Raw genomic sequence first — 23,658 nt, forward strand, 5'->3', positions numbered from 1 at the left:
CAGTACTCTTCGTTGTTCTCCCTTGTTCCGGGTAGGACTCACCTGTGCGTCCATGACGTGGACACAGGAGACAGCCCACCTGTGAAGTCAAAGATCTACCGGATGACAGACAAGGTGAAGGCCAGCATTCACAGTGAAGTCACTAAGATGCTGGAGCTAGGAGTGATTGAACCTTCCAGCAGCCCCTGGTGCAGTCCGGTGGTATTAGTACCAAAAGCTGCACCACCGGGTGCCCAACCGGAACTGAGGTTCTGTGTGGACTACCGGGGACTGAACTCAGTAACCAAGACTGATGCTCATCCGATTCCGAGGGCGGATGAACTGATTGACCGGCTGGGAGCTGCCCAATATCTGAGTACCTTTGACCTTACTTCCGGGTACTGGCAGATCTCTCTGACTGATGGAGCTAAGGAAAGGTCAGCCTTCTCCACGCCCAAGGGCCACTACCAGTTCTGCGTGATGCCCTTTGGGCTCAAGAACGCACCTGCCACGTTTCAGCGTCTGGTGAATCAGATCCTCGCTGGAATGGAGAGTTTCTCTGCTGCTTATCTGGACGACATTGCCGTCTTCAGTAACAGCTGGGAGGATCACTTGCGTCACCTGCAAGCTGTTCTCCAGGCCCTGAAGCAAGCTGGTTTAACGATTAAGGCCAGTAAATGCCAGATCGGGCAGGGGTCGGTAGTGTACCTTGGACACTTGGTGGGTAGGGGAGCGGTGCAACCCCTCCAGGCGAAAATCGAGGCCATCATGGCCTGGGAACCCCCCAAGACTCAGAATGAGGTCCGAGCTTTTCTGGGCCTCACCGGATATTACCGCCGCTTCGTGAAGGGGTATGGTACCATTGTGGCCCCCCTCACGGAGCTCACGTCCAAGAAGCAACCTCGACGGGTAGTCTGGACGGAGGCTTGTCAGCAGGCCTTTGTGAAACTGAAGCAAGCCATGTGCGAGGCCCCGGTCTTAAGGGCCCCAGACTTTTCCAAGGAGTTCATTGTCCAGACGGATGCATCGGAACATGGCATTGGGGCAGTGTTATCGCAACTCAATGAAGAGGGTCTGGATCAACCCGTGGTCTTCCTATCCCGGAGACTACTTCCCAGGGAACAGAAGTGGAGTGCAATAGAGCGTGAAGCCTTTGCAGTGGTATGGGCTCTGAAGAAGTTGCGGCCATACCGGATTGGCTCGCACTTCCTAGTTCAGACCGATCACAGACTCCTTTGGTGGCTGATGCAGATGAAGGGGGAGAATCCCAAGTTGCTAAGGTGGTCTATCTCCCTACAGGGAATGGACTTTCAGGTGGAACATCGGCCTGGAGTGGACCACGCCAATGCAGACGGTCTCTCAAGGTATTTCCGCCTTAGTGATGAGAACTCCCAAGGGGTTGGGTAGCTCTCCCCACTTTCAGCTGGGGGGGACGCGCGTTAGACCTGTCAGCCCTTTGGGTGGTCCCTCCTCATCATTATTTATTTTGTCCCACTTCTGCCTCAAACCCTGTTATAATTTTTCCTTTTTGGGAACCACCAGACTTGTTAGTGTTGATGCAGGGTCAGGGAGCCATTTTCCCTACCCCTGGAACTTCTGTCTGAGGGCCTGAGACACAAAATGGTGGCCACCCATTGTCACCTGTGACATAACCAGAACTCACTGGAGGTTTCTAGAACCTTCTGGAACATTCTAGAATCCTGTGATAGTGGGAGGCAGTTTAGAATGTTGGGAGGCCATCTCAGAGTGGCAGTTGGCATCTGACTGGAGAGGAGAGAGGACCAGAGATAGAAGGAGGTCGGAGTAAGGCAGCAGGGGTGGAAACCAGTGCTTGGAGTGGGGTCCAGAAACCCACCCTTGATGCTAGTCCCTACTGACCAAGCCCAGCCTAAAGCCCTGTGTGGGACCAAGACCAGAAGAACCATCTTAAGGATCTGAACATTTGGAACAGGCCTTAAAGAGGAAGAACAGCAAGCTCCTGACCTGTTCGGCGGTGTCCTCCTGGAGTCCTGACGTCGAGAAGCCTGGAGACCTGGGGCCTGAGGTAGAGAAGCGGCACTGACAGAAAGCAGACGTTGTACCCGGAGCCGTCAGAGGTCGAGAGAGGGCGCCGACGGAGGTCGTGGAGAGGCACCGGAGGTCGAGTAGGAAGTCACCTGAGGTCGAGGTGAGGCGTCGACGGGGGAGTGAAGTCCGCCCTCCGGAGTCGCCGGAAACTGAGGTGAAGCGCGCCGGAGGTCGGGAGTGGAGATCGCACTCCGGAGACACCCGGAAGCGGGGAGACCGTGTCCCTGCGACGCCGGAAGGCGACATCGAGCCGAGGCCGCCCAGCGACATCGATCCGGAGCCGCCTCACGGCGTCGACACGGCGCCAAGCGGAGCCGATAGTCGTGGAAGGGACAGTAAGTGGTAGAGGGGGCGTCTAAGGCCCCGTGGAGCCCTAAAGACCATCCTAGGGGCTAGAGGGGTGTTAGGACCAGCCTGGGAGTGCCAGGGGTGAACTGAGACTGGTGCAGTGACCTCCATGAGGGGCTGTGTAGTTTGGAGGGCCAGATCTTTAGGTACCCTTGTTCTGCCTCAGCTTAAGCCCCAGCCTTGACCAATCTAGGTTGAACACCCCCATGCCACCCAAATGACCACAAGCTGTGTATGGGCAAAGTAAGACCAAGTTACCTCATGAAAGTGATCTGATCTGTAATTGTCATTGATTGCTTTACCTTAATTATTGAAGGTGCTTTATTTATTGTCTTCCACTAATTTATTCTTGCACTGTATTTATTGTCTGACTATATTTATTTGCCGTCTATATTTATTGCACATCTATTTATTCTTTGCTTAATGATGACCTGAACCTATTTGTTGAAATTCCGAAGTAGCATTGTTTATTTGACCTGCTCTTTTGAAGGAAAATCCTATTGTATTGTATTTATGATGTGAAGCCTGCAACTAAGAGAAAATAAGATAAAGACATATATATTTTCATCTTGTCTTCCATAATTTTTACGGTGTAGTGTCGTTTTTGGAACGGATGAACGCATGGTTATTGTGAGGGTGTGACGTACGCTTAACACGGTGCCTGCCCCCCAACCGCTCGAGCCAAGCTACCACTGTGCTGGGATCCTGGTGACCGCTAACCCGGTTGCCCGGTTTCCAACACACACACTTACCGTTCGTACGCTATAAAGTTTTGTCTGTAAAACTGCATGTCAGTGGGAAAGTTTATGACCATTTCAGTGGATAACGTGCTCTCTGTAAATGACAATGTAGTTTTTCATTATGCTTTAGTGATATATGTATTTAAAGGGAGAGTTTTGAAACATGAACTGAGAAACATTCCTGGCCCCACCCTGATGATATTGCTATTAGAGAACTAAGCGGCAGGTCAGGGATCATGTGTACCCTATATGTGGGCTAGATTATTATTGTACATGAAGCAAACGTTTAGTCTATTTAATAAAACAAGATTTTGTACAGCAGACATTCTGAACTCACATATTTGAAGGTGCTCTCACATGTGAGAATGAAGAAAGAGGCAACTCTGTGAAAAAAACATATTTGAATGGATCACACAATTCGAGACCAGTTTATGGGTCAAGTGTATTACAGTTAGGTCAAGTAGATTATTCAAGTCACTAGACCAGCATGTCTGGTAACATTTTTATATTTTTTTCGATGCCTGGTTGAGAAAGCCAGTACCCTCATACATTATTTAAAATGACACCCATTTATACTGTGATGACCACTCTCAGTGGCTTGCCATGCAAGGGGGGTGAGGGTTGGATGCCCCCAGTGTGTTTGGGAGCAGGGCTTGTCCACCACAGGCCAGTCACAATATAGTAAGGTATGGTAGTGAGATCATACCTCTCCAAAATGTAATCTTTTATATATTTACATACTTGAATCCTTCCCCGTTGTCTGGCTGGGAATTCCTTGTATATTAAAATAGCAATATAAAGTGTAATATATATACAGCGTAAAATGACCATTGTACTTATAGTAACAAGTCTACCTCATTTCTCAGCACCGAAACTTCAGCCAATGAGGTGGAAGCTTCAGCGTCCTACATTCCCCTAGAAGCCACCATAGCTCAGAAATCTACCACATTTCATAGTCAGGGAGTACCCTGGCAGAGTTCTGCTCTGACCTTTCAGTGAACCTTAAATGTGTTACTTTCTTGATCTGCCATGGATTTGAACCACTAAAGTATACAAAAAAGTGATGGATGGAAATGCTTGTATTAATCTCAGCCACTAGTAATTACTCGGGCCGCATCCCAATCCAACGTTATTTTGTGCACCATGTCACCTCAGTTTGGGCCCAGCTATATCCAAATCAGTCCTGACCCTGCTCCAGTCAGATCAATCCAGCTGGAACTGCCAAGTCAGGCCCTCACTGAACCAGGGAACAAGCAACCCGGGGCCAGTTTTGCCATAGTTATGGGCTCATCAGCCCAGTACAGCTTTGTTCCAGTGACACAGTGTGCATGGGACCCACTTCCCACTTAGAGCGACACACTAACCTATACAAAAAAGTGATGGCTTTAATGCTTGAATTAACCTCAGCCACTGTTAATTACTCGCGCTGTGTTAGGAATTGGGGTTTCTGGTTGGCAGAGGTATGCACCCTGTCCAAGCAGGCCCCACAATCCTAATCAGGGTAGGTCACAACACAACCTAAATTATCCTGTGCTCACATTGTTGTAGCTTGGCACAATGCAGTGAGGCTTAATTTGAGAGGCAATGTGTAAAGTATTTGTGCAACACTTCATACAACAACATAGTGGAAACACCACAAAAAGACTCCAGAGCAGGTTAGAAAAGTAGATTATGATTTTATAAATAAAGATAAATAAAAAAATTAAATGTGTAGAAGTAGAGTTATGAATTGTTAAAGAATAAATGTCAAAATAGCACATGGATGGTGGATGATTCATTAAAGTCACAATGCCAGTTTTCCATTCTATATAGCAGCCTTTCTTACATTAACCTCTTTTTCCTTTCTTTAAAAAAGGTTTTTGAAAGAAAAGATGTTTATAGTCCCCTTTTATTAAATTAGTGCAGGTTTCTACTGAAAAGCTCTACATGTTTGTGTTTATGTATATATGTGTCTGTGTGTGTGTGTATATATATATTATTCAATAAACAAAATGGTAAAACCTTTCTTATAGTTAGGAAAACTTTTTTTATTCTTTCTATATAAACCAAACTTAAAATACACCAACATTACAAATTCTTAAGTTATAGTTACACCTTAAATTGATCATTAATGCACCACTTTTAACTTTACGTAACTTTATTAATTCTTATCAAACTAATTAGTTAAAATCCCTAGTTCACAGAAAGAGGGCATAATCATGCTTAGACTAGGTCATGCGTCAGACTGTAGTTTGTATTTCACACAAATTAAGTTATAGGCATGAAATAACATGTTTTGCCTGGGACTATTTATTTTAAACCACCGCTGTTTGTGCACTAACGTGCAGCACTATCAGCTTAAAGTGAGGGAAAGGGGCTAGCCAACTCATCCAGCTAGAATATAAGAGGAGAGAGAAACCTCCTCCAATGCTAAGGAATGTACATGGTAGGTGAAATCTAGATCAGCATATCCTCATTTTGTAATTATTATAAATTTCACACCAGATTCTACTTGGATGGTTAATAATGAGGATACTTCCAGACTTGAAAAGAACGCTCTGTATCATGAATGACAAGCCACTCAATATTTTTGTTTTCAGGTGGAAAAGATTGCATGGGCTTCATGGACCAGTGTGCTGGGCTCCTACTGTGAAGGGATCTGGCCAGTGATTGGAGAAGTGACTGACGTGTCCGCATCTTGCCTCACCAATGATAATAAAGTATTGGCAACAGGGGATGATTTTGGTTTCGTGAAGCTGTTTCAATACCCTGTGAAAGTAAGAACATTTTTATCTTTAGATTGTGTTCATTTTCTTGACCACATTTGTCCATCTCAGCTGGCTTTTTAGAGGCATTGGCCTGGTTGAGATCTCAGTTCAGGGTTACCTATCTTTTGCATCTTGCAGTAGTATGCTGCTCGAACATCACACAGATGAATGAATGGGAGGCTGCAGTTAAAGTCAAAAGCAAATAAAGTCTGTCCAAGCAGAAGGGCAGGGTCCCATGAAAGTATAGCAATGCTAGACTGGGTTGGCTCTCCTCTGTGCCCCTATGAAGTAAACAGTGGGCCTCTAAGTTGATCTGACAAGAAAGGCCTCCACTGTATCAATTGAGAACTGCAAGACCGCTCTAAAGGAGGCTGTCCTCTCCACCACTTCCACTTCCACCCCACAACCATTTAATTTATTTTTACTGTACTTGATTTTCGTTTTGTGCTACGTAGCTCTCTTGTCGAAAGGACTCTTCCTTTCACTGGCCACTGAAGTTGGTTTGCTCTCTCTTTTCCCAGAGAACTTCAAGGGTTGTTGAATTGATTGTGATAGGTCTGCCTTTCAAGCTGCTATCTGATCTCTGTTGGCCTTTAAATGAAGACTGCTAATTAGGATCTTTTATCTAGTCAGATTTGGTGTCCATAACTAAAACGTCTTCAGGTCTTACATAACGTGTTTTAGAGTTGCCAAGATACTGGTTTTTCAAATCCCTCTAGTGGAATGATAGTACTGTCATGAGTATAGCTGCACTTCCATTTGATCACTCACGCTCATTGATGGCATGGGGCTTCTGGCAGAGGGGATGGAATTTATCCTAGCGTTTTAGGTCAGGCGCCTAAACTGCACTATTATCCACATTTACAAGTTATGCTAGCACAGTCCTACTGGTCCATAACCCTCTAAATCCACTTTCTGGAACTGAGATCGCCTCCCCTTTGAGTTCTTAAGGTTGTATTGTTGCCCTTGTACTCCAAGCTTACCCTGTGGCCATCTCGCTGTAGCGAGATGATTATTCTCTTTATCTGCCTGCCATCCAATACTGCCATCCAAAGTCCTTGATTATTGCCGTCATCCCCTTGCAAACTATCGTAATGTAAATGACTATTGGTCATCACTTTTTATGCCATATAATGATAACGTCCTTGAATGTACATTGTATGACACCATTACTTTATCACCAAAGGAACAGATATCACCCTTATTCCAGATTCTCATCTGTCCCCCATTGGAGTCAGAAAAGATTAAGCACCAGTAGGTAGATTATGTACATAGTAGCACCACACACATTACTACTGACTCGACAAATACTCTTTTCAGTGGCTAAGACATGCAGAGTAGATGTCCTTATCAGGAAAAACCTTCTATACAAACGTCTTAAGACTTGAGCTGATTCATAAGGCTGTATTTTTTTTAATTTTGAAGTCTGTGGGATTGATCTTTTCTGAATGTATGTTTGTTTTATCAGTGATCATAGTGGAACAGGATTATTCAAATTGTTGCCTAATAAAGTATTATTTTAAGCTTTTTTTAAGCTTTTGCAATACAGCTGGAAACTGAATTTTGATCCTGCATGCATCATACCAAAATGAAATAATTCTCTCCAAGTACTGTATTCTGATCCTGAGATGAATGTTAATGTAGATGTTCATTTATTTCACATTTGTCTCTGTAGTTTACTACCTACTGATGTCCAACATGCTCTTTATTTCTACACGAAGGAGCTACTTTATAGTTCAGCTTGTTTAGCCCGTGTGGTGCATTTCACTGTGTCTGCATGTGTTATTTTTATTTTACAGCTTTATTTCTACAGAATTTTATCATCTTGATTCATAAGTGCATCCACTGTCTTGTACTGGAGGACTGGTATGAGGTGGTTTTCCTTGCATGTGTCTTTCCAGGCTGCTCTCCAGACACAGCCTTTATGTGGGTTGATACCCTCACAGCAGGGTAGTCTCCTGCTTTGAGCACCCAAAACAGGGGCTCAAAGAGGTCTGAGGTTTCTGCACCAAGCTATCATCAGTCCAGCTGATAGTGTGATCATGGAAGACTAAATGCTGAGCCTCACCTTAAGGGGCCACCCTTCACCTTGTACAGTAGAATCTGCACTCCCAACCCTCACGCCTACCATCTAACAAAGGGCAGTATGTCAAACTCTAGTCACTAGCCCCTTTGTTACAAAGCTTTCACTACATTTCTAAAGGGAGCCAAGTAACTATCCGCCTCACCTCAGTGTCTGGATCGTCACACTCTAGCCACAGAAATGCAGTCAATATGCTTTCACTATCTGGGGAATCTATATTCACTCTCCACCTTTCACCATGCCAAACCAAAAGCACCCAACTGGATCCCACGTTGCTTTTAAGCACACCTAACTCCTATTAATTTAATCTACCTCTAAGAACTAGAGTAAATGTCTTGCCAGTGTCTCCAATAAGAGGTAATACAATCCACATCATGGTGGCGTGATATTTTAATGGATTCTCAAATAGAACCCTCTAATTAAGGATCTGCTCTAGTTTAACACAATCAGTCAAGCAATAATTAATTTCACGTTGGTTCAAAAAATAACTGAATGATTGTCACATCATCATCTGCTTATCTGTTTAATAAATTCATGTATACATCCACCAGAACTAGAGAGTGGCAACAATTAGAAGGACAATACGGTGTTAACTTTTACTGGCCGTAAAATGGCCTATCATAGCCTGCTAATATTAGCATTTGGCCATTGCTACTTAGATTGTTAGATTAAGATCTAGCATAATATAGTAATAAGTTTTGCCCTTTTTTCTCAAAAGTATTTTTGACAAAATGTAATGATTCTATATTGTCCAGAATGCAAGCTTTGCAACAAATGTGTGAAATATGGGGGGGAAATGTTGTGGGGCATGAAAGTAATGTAATGTGAGATGTAAACGGACTATTTGAGCATCTGGGACTCCTTAAATTAGTTGAGGATAAGTTTGTATCCACATGTATATCTTGTTTTGCGAATAAGAGTCTACCCCTTCTGGTTGTGTAGGCATTGTATTGTTTGAAGTATTGAGTAGCTTATTTGGTTTACCACGTCATGGACATTTCGCATATTAGCAATTAACCTGGTGGTTTTTAAAAAGGCTAAGAGACACGAGAAAGTTTTCTACGCTCTTTCAAGAGATCAATACGGCAGCCTAGGTTGTTACAGTTGAAGCCTAGTTGACTTTGGAGACGGCTAGATTAAAATAATAACCGGGTTTAAAAAAAAAAAAGTAACCAGGAATTCAAATGCTTTACATTCTCTCTTCCTTAAGCAGAATTAAAATGGATGCAATAGTACAGCATGTTTGGAATGGGTTGTAGTCCAGGTGAACTTCATAAAATTAACCCTACTATGACATCGTAAGATGTATAAAAACTAAAGAGCTAGGACTGCTTATGATCTGCGCATATGCTAGTCGTGTTCTAACTCACCCAAAAAAAGTATTTTGGTGTTTTGTATAGCTGGTTCTGCATGCTCATTGTGTAACCTGATGGCAGTCTTTCATTTTAATAAACTACATACATTCAGATGCATTTGCTTGATATATCCTTGAAAAGTAGAAAAAACACACAAAAGTTCAGTAACACTGGTGGTGTGTAGTATTATCCAATCTGAGCTTACAGAACCCAGTGGGGTGTGGATATTAAGCAGAGATATTTATATATGGTCACCTGGTATTTCCCTACAACAATAAAGAAGCAGTACTAGTGATCCAAGAATTTTGTAGAGAACTGATCCATTTTACTCTTGGACTTCGATGTGACATTGCTGTAAAGAAATACATTAACCCTGATGAAGGCCTCTCTAAGGATGAAACGCGTTGGCCGGGCTGTTTCTTTGATGTATTGAAGAATAATAAAGAGAATTGTTTTGAGACTTCATACCGCAACTCCCATGTTGTTTTGATATTGGAGAATAGTACATTGATATTGACACTATTGAACTATGTATACAGGAGGAGAGAACAAACAAAGAGAACAAAACTTTGCAATACAATTGTTGGATTATCTTGCAGGGGATTTCCATGAATAGTCATAAGCATTTGAATAGTCCCACCCACGTGCCGGGATGCCCGGAACACTTCTTTGGATATATCTTCTTAAGTGGATATTTTTTGCCTTTCTTCAGGAAGGCCTGCAAAGACACTTTAGAGATAGAGAAGACATTAATGCAGCCTAGGCTACAAAGGCCCCAACTTCATCTTGAAGTGAAAAAGAAGCCAGTATGCTATGTTTTGTGCAATTTTTTATGATGTTTAACACACAGAAAAGCCCCTTCACAAAACTCTTTTTTCATGATCGAGATGAAAGTATGGGACAGAGTAGTCCCCATAGGCTGCCATTATATGTCTTAACTAGACACTGTGCCTTTAAGAAAACTCCAGAGACCACCAGTATCCCATGATGCACAGCGAGTGGCAGTTACTTCAGTTCTTTTTTTCCCAGCTCCTGGTATCAGGACCCTGGAGCATTGAGCTCTACCAAATTTGTTTTTTTTCATCAAATCTCTTCAGAAATTTACTTCGAAGTGTTTCACTCGACGTCTTTGGTCTGTCTCTACCTTTTCCTGCCTTTTTCTGACAGGAATTACCACAGTTTCTTTAAAAAATGTCATCTCTTTTTGATAAGTGCCCAGACTGTGGAAGGAAAAATGCCAAATCTGACCCTCATAGAATGTGCATTATTTGATTACCTGCTACTCACGTTCCTGAGTCCTGTTCCATCTGTAAAACCTTTTCCAGGCATACACTGCATGATAGGGAGAGGATTCGACTTCAAGGAACAGAAGAATGAAGAAAACAGCAGGTTCAGTCATCAGGTGGGACTTCAGGGTGAGGAGAGGGTCAGTCCTCTACCAGGGCCCTATCTTTAGCCTCTGGGGGGCTACTCAGCAGAAGAAGGGCTGAAAAACGGCGTAGTTCCCAGTCGATGTTGAAGGCTACGACGTCAAGTGGAGCAGCGGTGACCTGTTTGCCGTCGACCCAGAGCTCTGGGTTGATTCGACGTGCAACATCGAGGATAAAATCTTTGACGGTGGTGGCTACACCAATGGTGAGAACTCGTTTGGCGGCGAGAAGCCTACCACAGACGGTAACAAGATCACCAAGAATGTCGCATCACTCGACTTCTACCCATCACGGTCGATTGACGTCGACACATCATTGACGATCGATGCCGACACATCACCGCCGATTGGCATTGACTCATCGCCGTCGATCGAAGTTGCCACGCCGCAGTCGATCGACATTGAGAAGACAATGTCATTCGACGATGAGAAGACAATGTCATTCGACATCGAGAAAAACCTGTCAATCACAGGCTCTGTCTACTTGAAGAAGTCTGCAGTCGACGTCGGGAGGAAGTTCTCATTTGAGACGACATCTAAGGTCGCCGTCGACTAGTAGATTGACGTCGAGGGGGCAAGAAGGTTCTCCTGTGGAATCGGTGGCTCCCCTGAAGGCTTGGAAAAGCAGGAGACTAATCTACTTGTCGGATTCAGAGTATTCTCATACATACTCTCCGTCTAGGACCATATCACCTGCTCAGTCTCCTCCTCATTGTCCAGTTAATCAACCTAGACCGCCTACATTGCCTCCGCCTCCTCAGCCGACTACACCTCCTCCTCCAACTGCTCCTCCTTCTCCTCGGCCATGAAGGCCGAGGTCCAGGTCCAGGTCTCATACGAGGGATCATTCTCGTCGACCTAGACGTTCCTCTACTCGTTCCCACCGCCGATATCATGGTGGAAGGTCTCGTTCTAGGCACACCAGGGACACTTCCTCTACATGTACAGGAAGATATTTACCTACTTTGTCTGACTCTCCTCCTCAAAGGATTTCACCAATTGACAATATCTCTACTTTTCAGGAAGTCTTGGTTCGAGGAGCTTCAAAATTGAACATTCCAATGTCCATTCCTACGCCATCAACTTCTGTGCTATTCGAGACTTTACAACAAAGACAAGCATCTCGTCTTCTGCTCCCTTTGGTGCCAGGCCACTTGGAACCGGTGATGGAACTTTTTTTTAACACCCTCTTCTATTAAGCCAGCTCCATCCAGGCTGCAAAAGAAGTATCGCCCTCCGGAACAGGATGCCACATGTCTAAGGGCGGACCCACCCCCAGACTTCGTCATTGTGGTAGCTGCTAAAAAACAACATACTACGGCTCCAACATCCACAGTTCCACCCGATAAAGAAAGCCGTAAAATAGATTCAGTGGGAAGAAAAGTGTGCAACACAGCAGCGACCTCCATGAAAGCCGCTAGTGCCACAGCGGTTTTAGGTAGATATGACCGAGCACTATGGGAGTTGCTCCAACAATTTGCTGAACATCTACCTAGAGATAAAAGGGAAGATTTTAATGAGGTACTAATGGAAGGACTTATGGTTTCTAACCAAGAAATTAGCGCTGCTGCAGACACATCGCTTCTAGCATGCATGGATATTGTCATGGAGTGGCACTCAGATGGCATTCATTGCTTCGCTTGACTTTTTTGAAGCCTGAAACGCATCAGCGTATCCTGAATCTTCCGTTCTCCAGCACTACACTCTTCGGATCTCGTGCAGATGAGGTGATGGCACGCATGAGAGTGGAAATGGAAACATTAAACGCGGTGTTTCTCGAGAGGCCCATGGATCAGCGAAGATGTTTCCGTCCTTTCTCACGACGATATTCAACCCAGAGGGTTCAAGCCCCTTGTTGGTATCAGGGTCAAGGCGTCTGGTACACAGAAATCATATCAATGATCCTACCAAGCTCATCAAAAAAGACAACCGAGGGGAAGGTCAGGACAACAACCTTCACAAGGAGGCAAGATGCCTACTGGCTCCAAGCCCTGAATCCTGTCTTCCCCCTCTTCCGTTACCCACTACGGTAGGGGGAAGCATGCAACATTTCTTGGCAGAGTGGCAAAGTATCACACAAGACAATTGGGCTCGGACTATTGTGACTATTGTGCTGTCGAGAAACGTACACAGTTTTCCATACATCTAAAGTGGTTATGCGGACTCATCCGAAATTCCTCCCTAAGGTTATTTCGAATTTTCATGGTTGTGATCACAAAAACTTCAGATATCCTCCTCAATAAATGTGCTGTTGTCTTACCTTCTGTGTAAGAGCATATGCAGTTATAACATGTTGCTTACCTAAAGAAGGTGATATCCTTTGTGCTAGATGGTAGTTTTGCCTCAATGGCTACCAGATAGGATTTGTGCATTTGCAAAATATTGATTGCTGTGCTTTACTGCCCTCTGTGCTGATGGAGATGTCTAAAATTAATTTTGTTGGCCAGTGAGTGGGTTTAAACTTGATGGATCCATAGAATTCTCTTACATTTTAGTAAATATGTGCACATTCTTGTTTACTTCTATTGAACTCAATAATATGGAAAAGGGCTAAATTAGGAGTTTGGCATTGCAGGTGGTACTGTACGTCTGCCATAAACATTGATCTACTTCAAATATTTTCTTGTTCTCTTAGTTGTGCCAATAATCTGAACATAAATGATGTAATTACAAAGTAGTTGTGGATTAAAATAAATTGGATGCTTTTGTTTCCCCATTTGTCTTGCTGCTCAAAGTGGATGTTTGTGTAGTGGGATTCTATGTCCATAATTTCTACAATTGTTCCTTTTGAAGTGGGCGATGTCGATTATGTTTTGTTTCAGTCTGTGGCTTCTATTAAGTAGTTTGTTCACCTTTGGTGCACTTAATTTATTTTGGGGGAGGCATGTAACTGGAGTCGAGTTTTGGGTCTTGGTGATTCCCGGTGCTGGTTTGTATACTTGTTAGTAGGGTTTTCCGGTACTTTGGTGTGTACATTTCACCTGCAATTTATGCGTGCTTCTTGAAGTTAGTCAGTGCTATTCATTAGGACTATTGCTTCTTTGTAGATCTCTTTTATAGACCTGTTATTTAGAATACATTACATATACCTACAGACCTTAATTCAACAGCACCCTGAAGACTTAGTGCACGCTACTTGCACTTCCTCGTGCATTTGGTAGATCTTTGCGCGTGTTAGCGCTTTTACTTTTTAAAACTACCTGTTTTGCCTATTTTGTTTTATTTATGTTGTTAGCCCCTGGTTTTATTGTATGCCCCTCACACGCACTGTAAATTGGAGACTCACCGCATTTTGTGGGTCCTCGTCCTCATAGCTCGTTTTGGCGGCCATCTTAGGTGAGTGGGACGCCTGACGGCGCCTATTCGCATTACGGTCTAGACGTCACTCCGACGCTCGACCTCTATTTAAGGGGTCATTCCCCGCGCAGCGGATACGCGCAGTGGATCGCCGTACTTTCGCCGGAGTTTCCGCCTGAGTTTAGCCCGTCTGTGCCCGTCCGTGCCAGACCGGGCCAAAAGGGGCCATGACTCCCACGAGTAATGCAAATGGTTTATTATCGTACTCAGGTGAGGTGTTGGAATCCTTGCGGTCTATTCCCCGTAAACTCTGCACTATTTGCTCTCTTCCCACTCATAATTATTATTGTGCAGGTTGCAGTTTTACCACTGGCCGAATGTCCCTTTGTAATGTCATACGCCGCTCTCAACCTCGTGGCAGACGGAGGAGACCATTGACATACGCAAAGAAGTCGACACTCCTTTTTTGGAGTATTAACTGCCGTTCCCTCTGCAAACATAAGTATTACATACACGATTTCATTACTGAGGAGCAGCCTGATGCGTTGTTCCTCACGGAAACCTGGCTCCAGGACTGCTCTGGTCCTGATGTGGCCATTGCTGTCCCTAGTAATTATGTAATTGTGAGACTGGACAGAAGTTCGGGAAAGGGGGGGGGGGGAATTGCCATAATTTTTAAATCTTCCTATACGTGTAAGTTTGCAGCCCTTCCGATACCTGGAAGTGAGACTGCTCTTTTCGAATTGGTCATTAATCCTCAACTTACTTTATCTGGCCTTTTAATTTATCGCCCCCCTGGAAATGCCCTTCCCTGGACATCCTCACTAGCGAACATCATTTCCCCCTTACTGCTTAAGGCTGCCAATTTTACCATTCTTGGTGACATTAATTTGCATCTTGAAGACTCGCAGTGTACCATCAGTAAACGTTTATCTGATCTGGAAGCCCTTAATCTCTCCTTGCTTAATGTTGGCCCAACTCACTCCGCTGGACATCAACTGGACCCTATTCTATCCAATCTCCCCTTTGATTGTTCTCGGAGTGCTTGTCCTTTGGAGTGGTCTGACCACTTCGCTGTTCCCTTTTCTCTACTTCACATTAAGAACCAGGAAACCAATGTTTTTGACAAAGGTGTACCAATTTATCGTTGGGATAAACTTAATATTGATATACTAAATCAACACCTTTTAAACACCTGCCCTGATGAAGGTGAGGTTTCTGTTCCAGAACTGAACACTGCTGTTTCGCATTGGCTTGCTAACGCCGTCACCACCCTTTTACCGCCGACCTTAAAACAGTCTAGGCCTCATCGTTCCCCGGCACCTTGGTTCTCTGCTGATCTAAAGGTCTTGCGGGTTAAATGCAAAGCCTTAGAGCGTAAATGGAGGCATACATATTCAGTCTCTCAGAAGACTGTATACAAAGAGGCATTAAAAGAATATCATTCCAAATGTAAATCTGCGAGAGCTGCCTACACTGTGGAAACAGTCACACGAGCTCAGAACTGCCCTCGTACTCTTTTTTCTGTCATTAAAAAACTGACAGGTGCAGACACTACTCCTATCCCTCCAGCATTAGATGAGGCCCAATGTAATTCTATCGCAAAAATTTTTATTGCCAAAGTTGAGCGCATATATGATTCTATGAGCCCTCCTTTGAATGTAGCTGCATCTCATTTGGGACAGAGTGCTAGGACTGAACTGCCTTCCCCTTTGGCGCAGTTGACGCACTGGCAACCTTTTGATGACGCTTCGTTATTTACTTGTTTAAACAGCATATGATCCGGCTTACCTCTTGACCCTATACCCGCCAAAATTCTTAAGCAGTTTGATCTTGAATCCCGGCGAGTTCTCATGAGGCTTTTAAATGCCTCTTTACTTGAGTCCAATGTGCCACAGGACTGGATGCACGCAATGGTTGTCCCCCTCTTAAAAAAAGCTGGAGCCGATATGTCTCACCTTGATAATTTTAGACCAATATCTTTGTTGCCTATACTCTCTAAAGTGCTGGAAAGGCATGTTAACACTCAATTATATCACCTCGTGGAATCTTCGGGATTTCTACATCCATCCCAGTCTGGCTTTCGCGCCCACTATTCCACAGAAACCACTCTCCTGGGAGTAACCGAAAGTCTGAGACACGCTATCGATCGCGGGGAAACCTCTGCGCTCATCCTTCTGGATTTGAGCGCGGCTTTCGATACCGTGTCCCACTCCATTCTTTTGGACTCTGTGTTCCCTAGGAATAGATGGCCCTGCGTTGGCTTGGATTGCCTCCTTTTTAAGTGAGCGCACTTTCCAAGTCTTCTCCGCGAAAGCCACTTCTTCCACGTGTTCTTCGGCGTATGGTGTCCCCCAGGGGTCTATACTGAGCCCCTTGCTGTTCAACATATACGTTAGACCCCTGGCTTCTATTGCTGAGGACGCAGGGCTAACTATTTTTTCATACGCCGACGACACTCAGATTGTCTTCTCCCTTTCCAGCTGCGAGAGTAATGACATATCGGTTCTGAAAGTCGGGTTGTCACGTATAGCGGAGTGGATGCAAAGCCATCTTCTAAAACTAAACGGTGACAAAACCGAAATTCTTATCCTAGGAAAACATAAGGATTTATGGGGCTCTCAACATTGGCCTGAGGAAATGGGATCTCTTCCCCAGCCATCTTCTGCGGTCCGTAATCTGGGCTTTATCATTGACGACCAACTCTCCATGCGACAGCAGGCCACTAAGGTGGCCGCCATTTGCTTTGCCCTCTTGCGACGGCTCCAGAAGATTCTCTGGATGCTGCCTTCGTCCACCAGACGAACCGTTGTCCAGGCGTTAGTTACATCTCGCCTGGACTACGGAAATGTCCTTTATCTTGGTGCTGATGTGGCCACTGTTAACAGACTTCAGGTGGTCCAAAATTCAGCGGCCAGACTTCTTTGTAACATTCCGAGAAGACAATCGGCCACTCAGGTGTTGCGTGACCTACACTGGCTTCGGATCCCTAGTCGTATTAACTTCAAAGCCTTATGCTATCTTTTTAAAATCAAGCAAGGCTCTGCACCAAGATATCTACAAAGTTTGGTCCACTCTTATAAGCCTAGTCGCACTCTCAGATCCTCAGCCAATTGCGATTTTGTTATTCCTCGTTTTAAGCTTACAAGAATGGGGGGACCGGCTTTTTCACATCTTGCCCCCAAATATTTGAACACCCTACCCATTTCTTTAAAAATGGAAACAAATTATTTTGCTTTCAGAAAAAAGTTGAAAACTATACTTTTTCAATGATCTGTGCCGCTTTGAGGATTTAAGGTGTTGTCTCTTATATGGTCTGCTTTCTTCTTGAGTCTATCCCTTGCGCCGGGAAACCCATTGAGGGTAGCTGTTGCGCGTTATAAATTTCAATAAATAAATAAATAAAATACTTAGGGCCTCATGTAGGTAAATAAATTTTACCGGTTCTTAAATACCGAGCCGTACCGAATCGGTAAATTAGAATCGGTAAGTTATATGTAGGTAAAAATTCGGTAACAGTTACCGATTCGGTAACATTCGGTAAATACGAATCGGAATTCACCGATTCGGTAAATACCGAGGTGATAATTACCGATTCGGAAAATACCGAGGTGGTATCTACCGAATCGGAAAATACCGAGGTGGTATCTACCGAATCGGAAAATACCGAATCGGTACGTACGGATTCGGTAAATAACATCACATGACTTGACGAAACAGCTAATCCTGTGCAACGACAGCCCACCCAACCAGGAACTGCCCACACCCAGGCAGGTGTACACAATTAGCCGAAGTGGCCACACCCAGGCAGGTGTACATAATTAGCCGACCCTGGAGAGGCTTGGAGTGCAGAGGAGAGGCAGGGAGCAGTTGCATGTGCGAGCGGGAAACGAACAGCATGTCCAGCCAGAGAACACAGAAAGACGGAGGGGAAAGGAGGAGGAAGCTCAAATTCAGCCCCAAGGAACTCCAGGTGCTGGTGGAGGAGGTGGTGAAGCAGCACCAGAAGCTGTTTGGGAGGCAATCCCTGCAAGTGCCTGAGGCCGAAAAGCGCAACATATGGCTGGCCATCCAGGCGCAGGTCAATGCTGTGGGAGTGACCCACAGGGACATTGAGGTCCTCAAAAAGCGCTGGTATGACCTGAGGATTGTGACCAAGAGGAAGATGGGCGACATCCAGAAGGAGGCCAGCCAGACCGGAGGTGGAACCAACAGGGCACCTGCCCTCACCGAACTGGAGGAGCTGGTGGCGGCCACACTCGAGCAAGAGAGCGTCGTGGGTCTTGGGGACGCCGACAGCTCTGCCAGAGCCGCAACACACCAAGGTAAGACGAAAGCACAGCAATGTAGCCTCCCCTACCCCTATCCCACATCCCCCATTGTGAAACGAGAATCACACTGCAGTCCACACGTGTCAGTGCAGACAGGCAATGCATTCCGGGAGATGTAGTCAGGGCAACACTAACCATGACGTAAATGTCACAGGGCAACAAGGCATGTCACGCACTCGAGGCACAAGGAGACAGAGGACAGATTGGAATGTGAAATGATTTATTGTGACGCTTGCAATGCAGCCCTTCGGGGACACTGAGCCAATGTTGTTTTTCTGTCCACAGATGTGACATCATGCAGTACAGGGCATGCTGCAGGGGAGACGGCACACCGGCCACAAAAATCACCACTAGCCAGCACGAGTTCAGACCAGGGAGCAGGCCCACTTGCAGCCGCACCACCTACGCAGCCAGCCTCGCCGCACACAGAGCCAGCATCACCTCACCGAGAGCCAGCATCACCACCACCAGAGCCAGCATCGCCACTCATGTTCGATTCACCGGCCACATCTCCGCTTGCAGGTGTGAGAATGAGGAGGCGTCCAGCAGCCAGGCTACGAGCCTTAGACACCTCGTCAGACGACAGCATGGGCCCAGAAGACCGCACCGGGCCCCAGGAAGGGAGCCATCCCACTGTGCCCCACACCTCACAGGCAGCACAGACGGGAGCAAGAGGGCGCCGCAGGTCGCGTGTCCAGAGTCCACCAGCACCCACTGACGGCCATGGTGTCTTCTTGGGGCTCGAGGGCCAAATGTTTAAGCAACAGCGCCTGCAATCAAAGGCAGTTATGTCAGTCCAGAGGCACATGCGGGTGATGAAGACAAGCTTAGTCAACATGGACACAAACATTGGCGGCATGGCTGCGGGCATTCGGGACATGTCCCAGTCAATCCAGCAGTTGTGCAGCAAATTAGATGCTGACATCGAAGCACGGCGCCGGGAACGCCAGAGAAGGGACACTACCAGCAGGGCACTCAACCGTCTGGCAACTGCGACTTCCCTACTTTGCCGGCGCTCTGTGACGATGCAGGAGGGCCTAACACAGTGCTGCAGCGACCTGTCTCGGGGGATGGTGCAGGTGACAAGTGCACTAGGGGTGCTATTGAGTAGTCAGGCGTCGACAACTGCTGCAGGGGATGCTGCGGAGAGCATCGACACCAGCAGCAGCATCACACCCCCCGTCCCCGAAGCACGCAGGAGCAGCAGGCGGCTTGAGGTTGGCTCTAGTGAGGATGCACAGGCCGTGCAATCCACCACTGCAGCGCGTATGCGCAAACATTGATGTGGCCCTGCTTATCCACTTGCCATTGGGTGACGTAACCCTGGACATACTCATTGTATAGATGGCATATTGCCAGATTGGCCTGTTCATGTGTTCATGGCGTGGTGCCACATTAAACTACGTCATGACTTCTCACAACTCGCTGTGTCCCCTCACTTACTCAGAAATAGTTGCATGTGATCTCTGCCCGTCTCTCTCTCCCATCGACTGCAGTTGGCACTCTAGCTGCGCTGCCCTCTGGCTGGCCTGACTCATCCTCGTTGTCCTCAAAATATGTTAGTTCCACATCTGTACCTTTTTTCGTGGCAAGGTTGTGCAGCATTGCACAAGTGGCAATTATCTTGCAGCTGGTGATGGGTTTGTACTGGCGTGCGCCTCCGCTCTTGTGGAGGCAGCGGAACCTGCTCTTCAGTAGTCCAAACGTGCGCTCCACCACATTGCGTGTAGATTTGTGGGCCACGTTGTATCGTCTCTCACTCTGGGTTGCTGGGTGTAGGTAGGGAGTGAGGATGAATGACCGGCATGCATATGCACTGTCGCCTGGATGAGTAAAAGGGAACCATCAGTTACATGCCTCTATACACTCTGATTTGCAGGTTTCAAGGGGCGTCACTGTTACTTACCCAGCAGGTATCCCTCTCCGAATTCGCCGGCACTCAGTCGTGTGTAGATCCCACTATTCTGGAAGATGTAAGAGTCGTGGGTGCTCCCAGGAAACTTTGCAACAATATCTGTGATGATGTTCCCTGCATCACAGATCACCTGCACATTGATGGAGTGGGTGGACTTCCTGTTCCTGTAGATGTGCTCTGTATCAGCTGGTGGACAGATTGGGATGTGTGTACCATCAATACAGCCGATGACATGGGGGAACTGTGCCATGTGATAAAAGTCTGTTTTTGTTTTCTGCAGTGCAGCCTGTGTGTTTGGGAAGCTTATGTAGTGGTGCATTCTCTGCATCATGGCATCCAGGAACTTCCTGAAGAAACGGGACAGGCAACTCTGGGATACACCACCCACCGCAGCTGTCACCACCTGATAACTGCCGGATGCCAGTAGATGTAGGCTGCAGAGCACCTGCACATGTGGTGGTATGGCGTGCGCCCTTCTTGTTGGCTGGTCCAGGAGTGGGTGCAGGTCCCTTATCAGGTCCATGATGGTTTCGGGGTGTAGCCTGTACCTCTCATGTATCTCTGCATCAGTCAGCTGGAATAGTGTGATGCGCTGTCTGTAGATTTGTTCCTCCCGTCGCCACACCCTCAGTCCTGCTGCCTGTAGACGTAGGCGCCTTGCAATGACGTACATGGCGGCCATGTTGTCCACGCTGTTGCATTTTGGGATTGCTTATGTGCATTGTTGATGGTTACCACCTGCTTTCCATCCGTGTTAATTACCGACTCTTATTTACCGATTTTCCTGGATTTCTTAATTACCGACTGCTCCTACATGTCATTTTAAATTTTTACCACTTCATATTTACCACTTCATATTTACCGATTCGTTAATTATGTATTCGGTAAATATGAATCGGTATTTTAGAATTCGGTAACTATGAATCGGTATTTACCGCCTCATATTTACCGAAGAGTGGTTTTTGGACTCCTACATCTCACTTGTCTGAATACCGGTCGGTAACGGCATATTTACCGAAAATCGGCCGTTACCGACCGGTATTTCGCTACCTACATGAGGCCCTTAGAGTGTGGTTCGAATTAGCCACTTGTTCATGATTGGATGGCTTTGTTGTCTATCTCAATTCGCTGAATTTCCTCCCTATTCTTGCAATAGTTTGTTTATTCATTTATTTAGGGGAATTTGTATATAGTGCACTATCACTCCTCTGGAGTCCCTTGACAATTGCTCCTGGAAAAAAATAGTCTAAGAAAAGTAGCAGGTACAGTTACTTGTAAAACATCCAATCTCAGAAGGGTTCTTGTTCAATAGGATTGCTGTTTGAACCCTAAAGGCTCTACCACCCCATCTGCCAGATTTGGTCTGATAAACCACAAAGTTGACTTGTGTGGTAAATAAAAATTCCTTTACCGGGACTGAATTTGATACAGAAACATTATAAAATAGCTCAGTAAAATGAGAGGCAGAATCCGTGATATTAGAGTTTCGGAATGGGCTTTATTCCAATAATCGATTATAATCGGATGCTCCAAGTTCCATCACCACGGGGGTTCAGGAAGTGAAGTACATACTTTATTGACAAGAAGTAACTTTTATAGTACATACATTATAATGAAGTGAATACAGTAGGCGTAACAATTGATAAGGAAAATGACGTTTTGTCTGCGTAACCGAAAATGGGTGTAATAAAGAGTAAAAAGGAACATAATTGGTTGTGATGTCACCTATAGGTGGATCTATAAGATAATACTTGGCATAGATGCGCGCGCAGCAGCATGACGTGTAATTGACGTGTAACTAGGGGGTGACGGGGACTTGACATTTAGCTCTACATGTGGAGACGAAAAGTCTGGGGGGTCAAGTCAACCTAATCCCAAATCATATCTAACATCCTATGTTTAAAGAACTATGTTATCCACAAAAGAAGGACTCTCGGACAGAATCTATTCTATACTGACTGTGCGTGCGTGTACAAGCGTCTAAGTGTCTACACTGAATGCGAGGGGGTAGGAATATTCCATGGTAACCGGGCTATGAATTACTTGCATGAGGACAGGGAAGTCGGGCCCTTTGCTTGGTAACTGGAAGAATGTTTACTTAAACTACTAGGCAGGAATGCATCGGCTGAGGGGGAAGCAGATAATTCGAAGGTGAAATACAGTTCTTGGCAGAGAATAGGCTGATGTCAGGCTTCGTATGCCGCGCAGAGAATGAGACAAAGTTCATGGTCACAGATGCAGGCTCGAACTGGAGCTTTCAGAGGCAGAAAGCAAAAAGAGTTTGATGACAGAATCTGGGCCTACTTGCCTGGACTGTAAAATGGCATAAGTGAACCATATAAAAACCGGTGGCCTTTCATATTTAGGAATGGAATATCCGGCCTATTCATGGCGGATCTGACAGAGGACATGTTGACGGTGGACGCACATGTATTTGCGTCTTCATAACTGGAACTGGAGGGAACATACATGTACTTGTGACATGCTCATGTAACCGTTGGGGTCCAAGATAGGGGACATAACTGACCAGAAAAATCCATATTTCCACATTCCCTCCTTGTCCCCTACTTGCCCTTCAAGAGATATCAATCTTCATCAATCCATTGATCTGTTCATATAGCATCATTTGTTCTTCTTTCTTCTTCCGTGACGAAAGAAATCTTGGTGGTGGAATACACGATGTGGCACACAGACCACAGATCGCTGGTCCACATTGTAGACATAGACAGCAACTGAATAGTAGGAGAAGGCCAATACCTAGGAAGGATAAAACTCTCCATCCCCAGGTTGATATCACACTCCAAAACCAACTGGACCAAGTCCAGGTGCCTGGGTTCTGGTGTATCTGGCTTACAATCTTATGAAGGCGAGTGATGGCTTTATATACAGATGGCGAATTTTCTGGTATGAATACGCAGCAGCTTGATCCGATGACCCTACAAGCTCCGCCCCTATCAGCCAGGATGACGTCAAGGACAAGACGATTTTGAAGCACAACAATCCGCATAGCAGACTGCTCTTCTGTTAAATTGCCTAAGGCGGAAATAGTTTCATTCACTACTGCTTCAAGGGTTCTAGTTAATCTACGTATCAGCTTACTATTAGTAACAGTACCTATATAGGGAAAGATGCCTTTATTAAAATCTACATACTTGTCCCATGCCGTCTCAGTGTAATCGACAATGGGGAGATCTCTCCGTTCTCTGTTGTGTACTAAATGAATATTTCTGTAATAATCAGGAGGAGCTAGGAAAACAGGTGGCAAAAGGAATGCAATGTAGCAGGTACCATCCCAATCTAGAGGTAGACGCATATATGCAGTCTGACCACATACAAAGTAGGAATGGCGATAAGCTCTAAATGAAGA

The 23,658-nt window shown here is 45.5% G+C and overlaps 1 protein-coding gene across 1 annotated transcript in view; it reads left to right on the top strand.

Moving 5' to 3' along the window:
- Positions 1-23,658, top strand: part of EML5 (EMAP like 5) — a 1,456,757-nt gene that overhangs the window by 1,005,957 nt on the left and 427,142 nt on the right. Inside the window, exon 25 of the mRNA XM_085626574.1 lies at positions 5,714-5,890. Within this exon, the coding sequence (XP_085482700.1) occupies positions 5,714-5,890 (177 nt within the window). The remainder of the gene's footprint in view (positions 1-5,713; positions 5,891-23,658) is intronic.

The sequence above is a fragment of the Triturus cristatus genome, chromosome 9 (assembly GCF_964204655.1).
Source record: "Triturus cristatus chromosome 9, aTriCri1.1, whole genome shotgun sequence".
In the NCBI taxonomy this organism is placed as follows: Eukaryota; Metazoa; Chordata; class Amphibia; order Caudata; family Salamandridae; genus Triturus; species Triturus cristatus.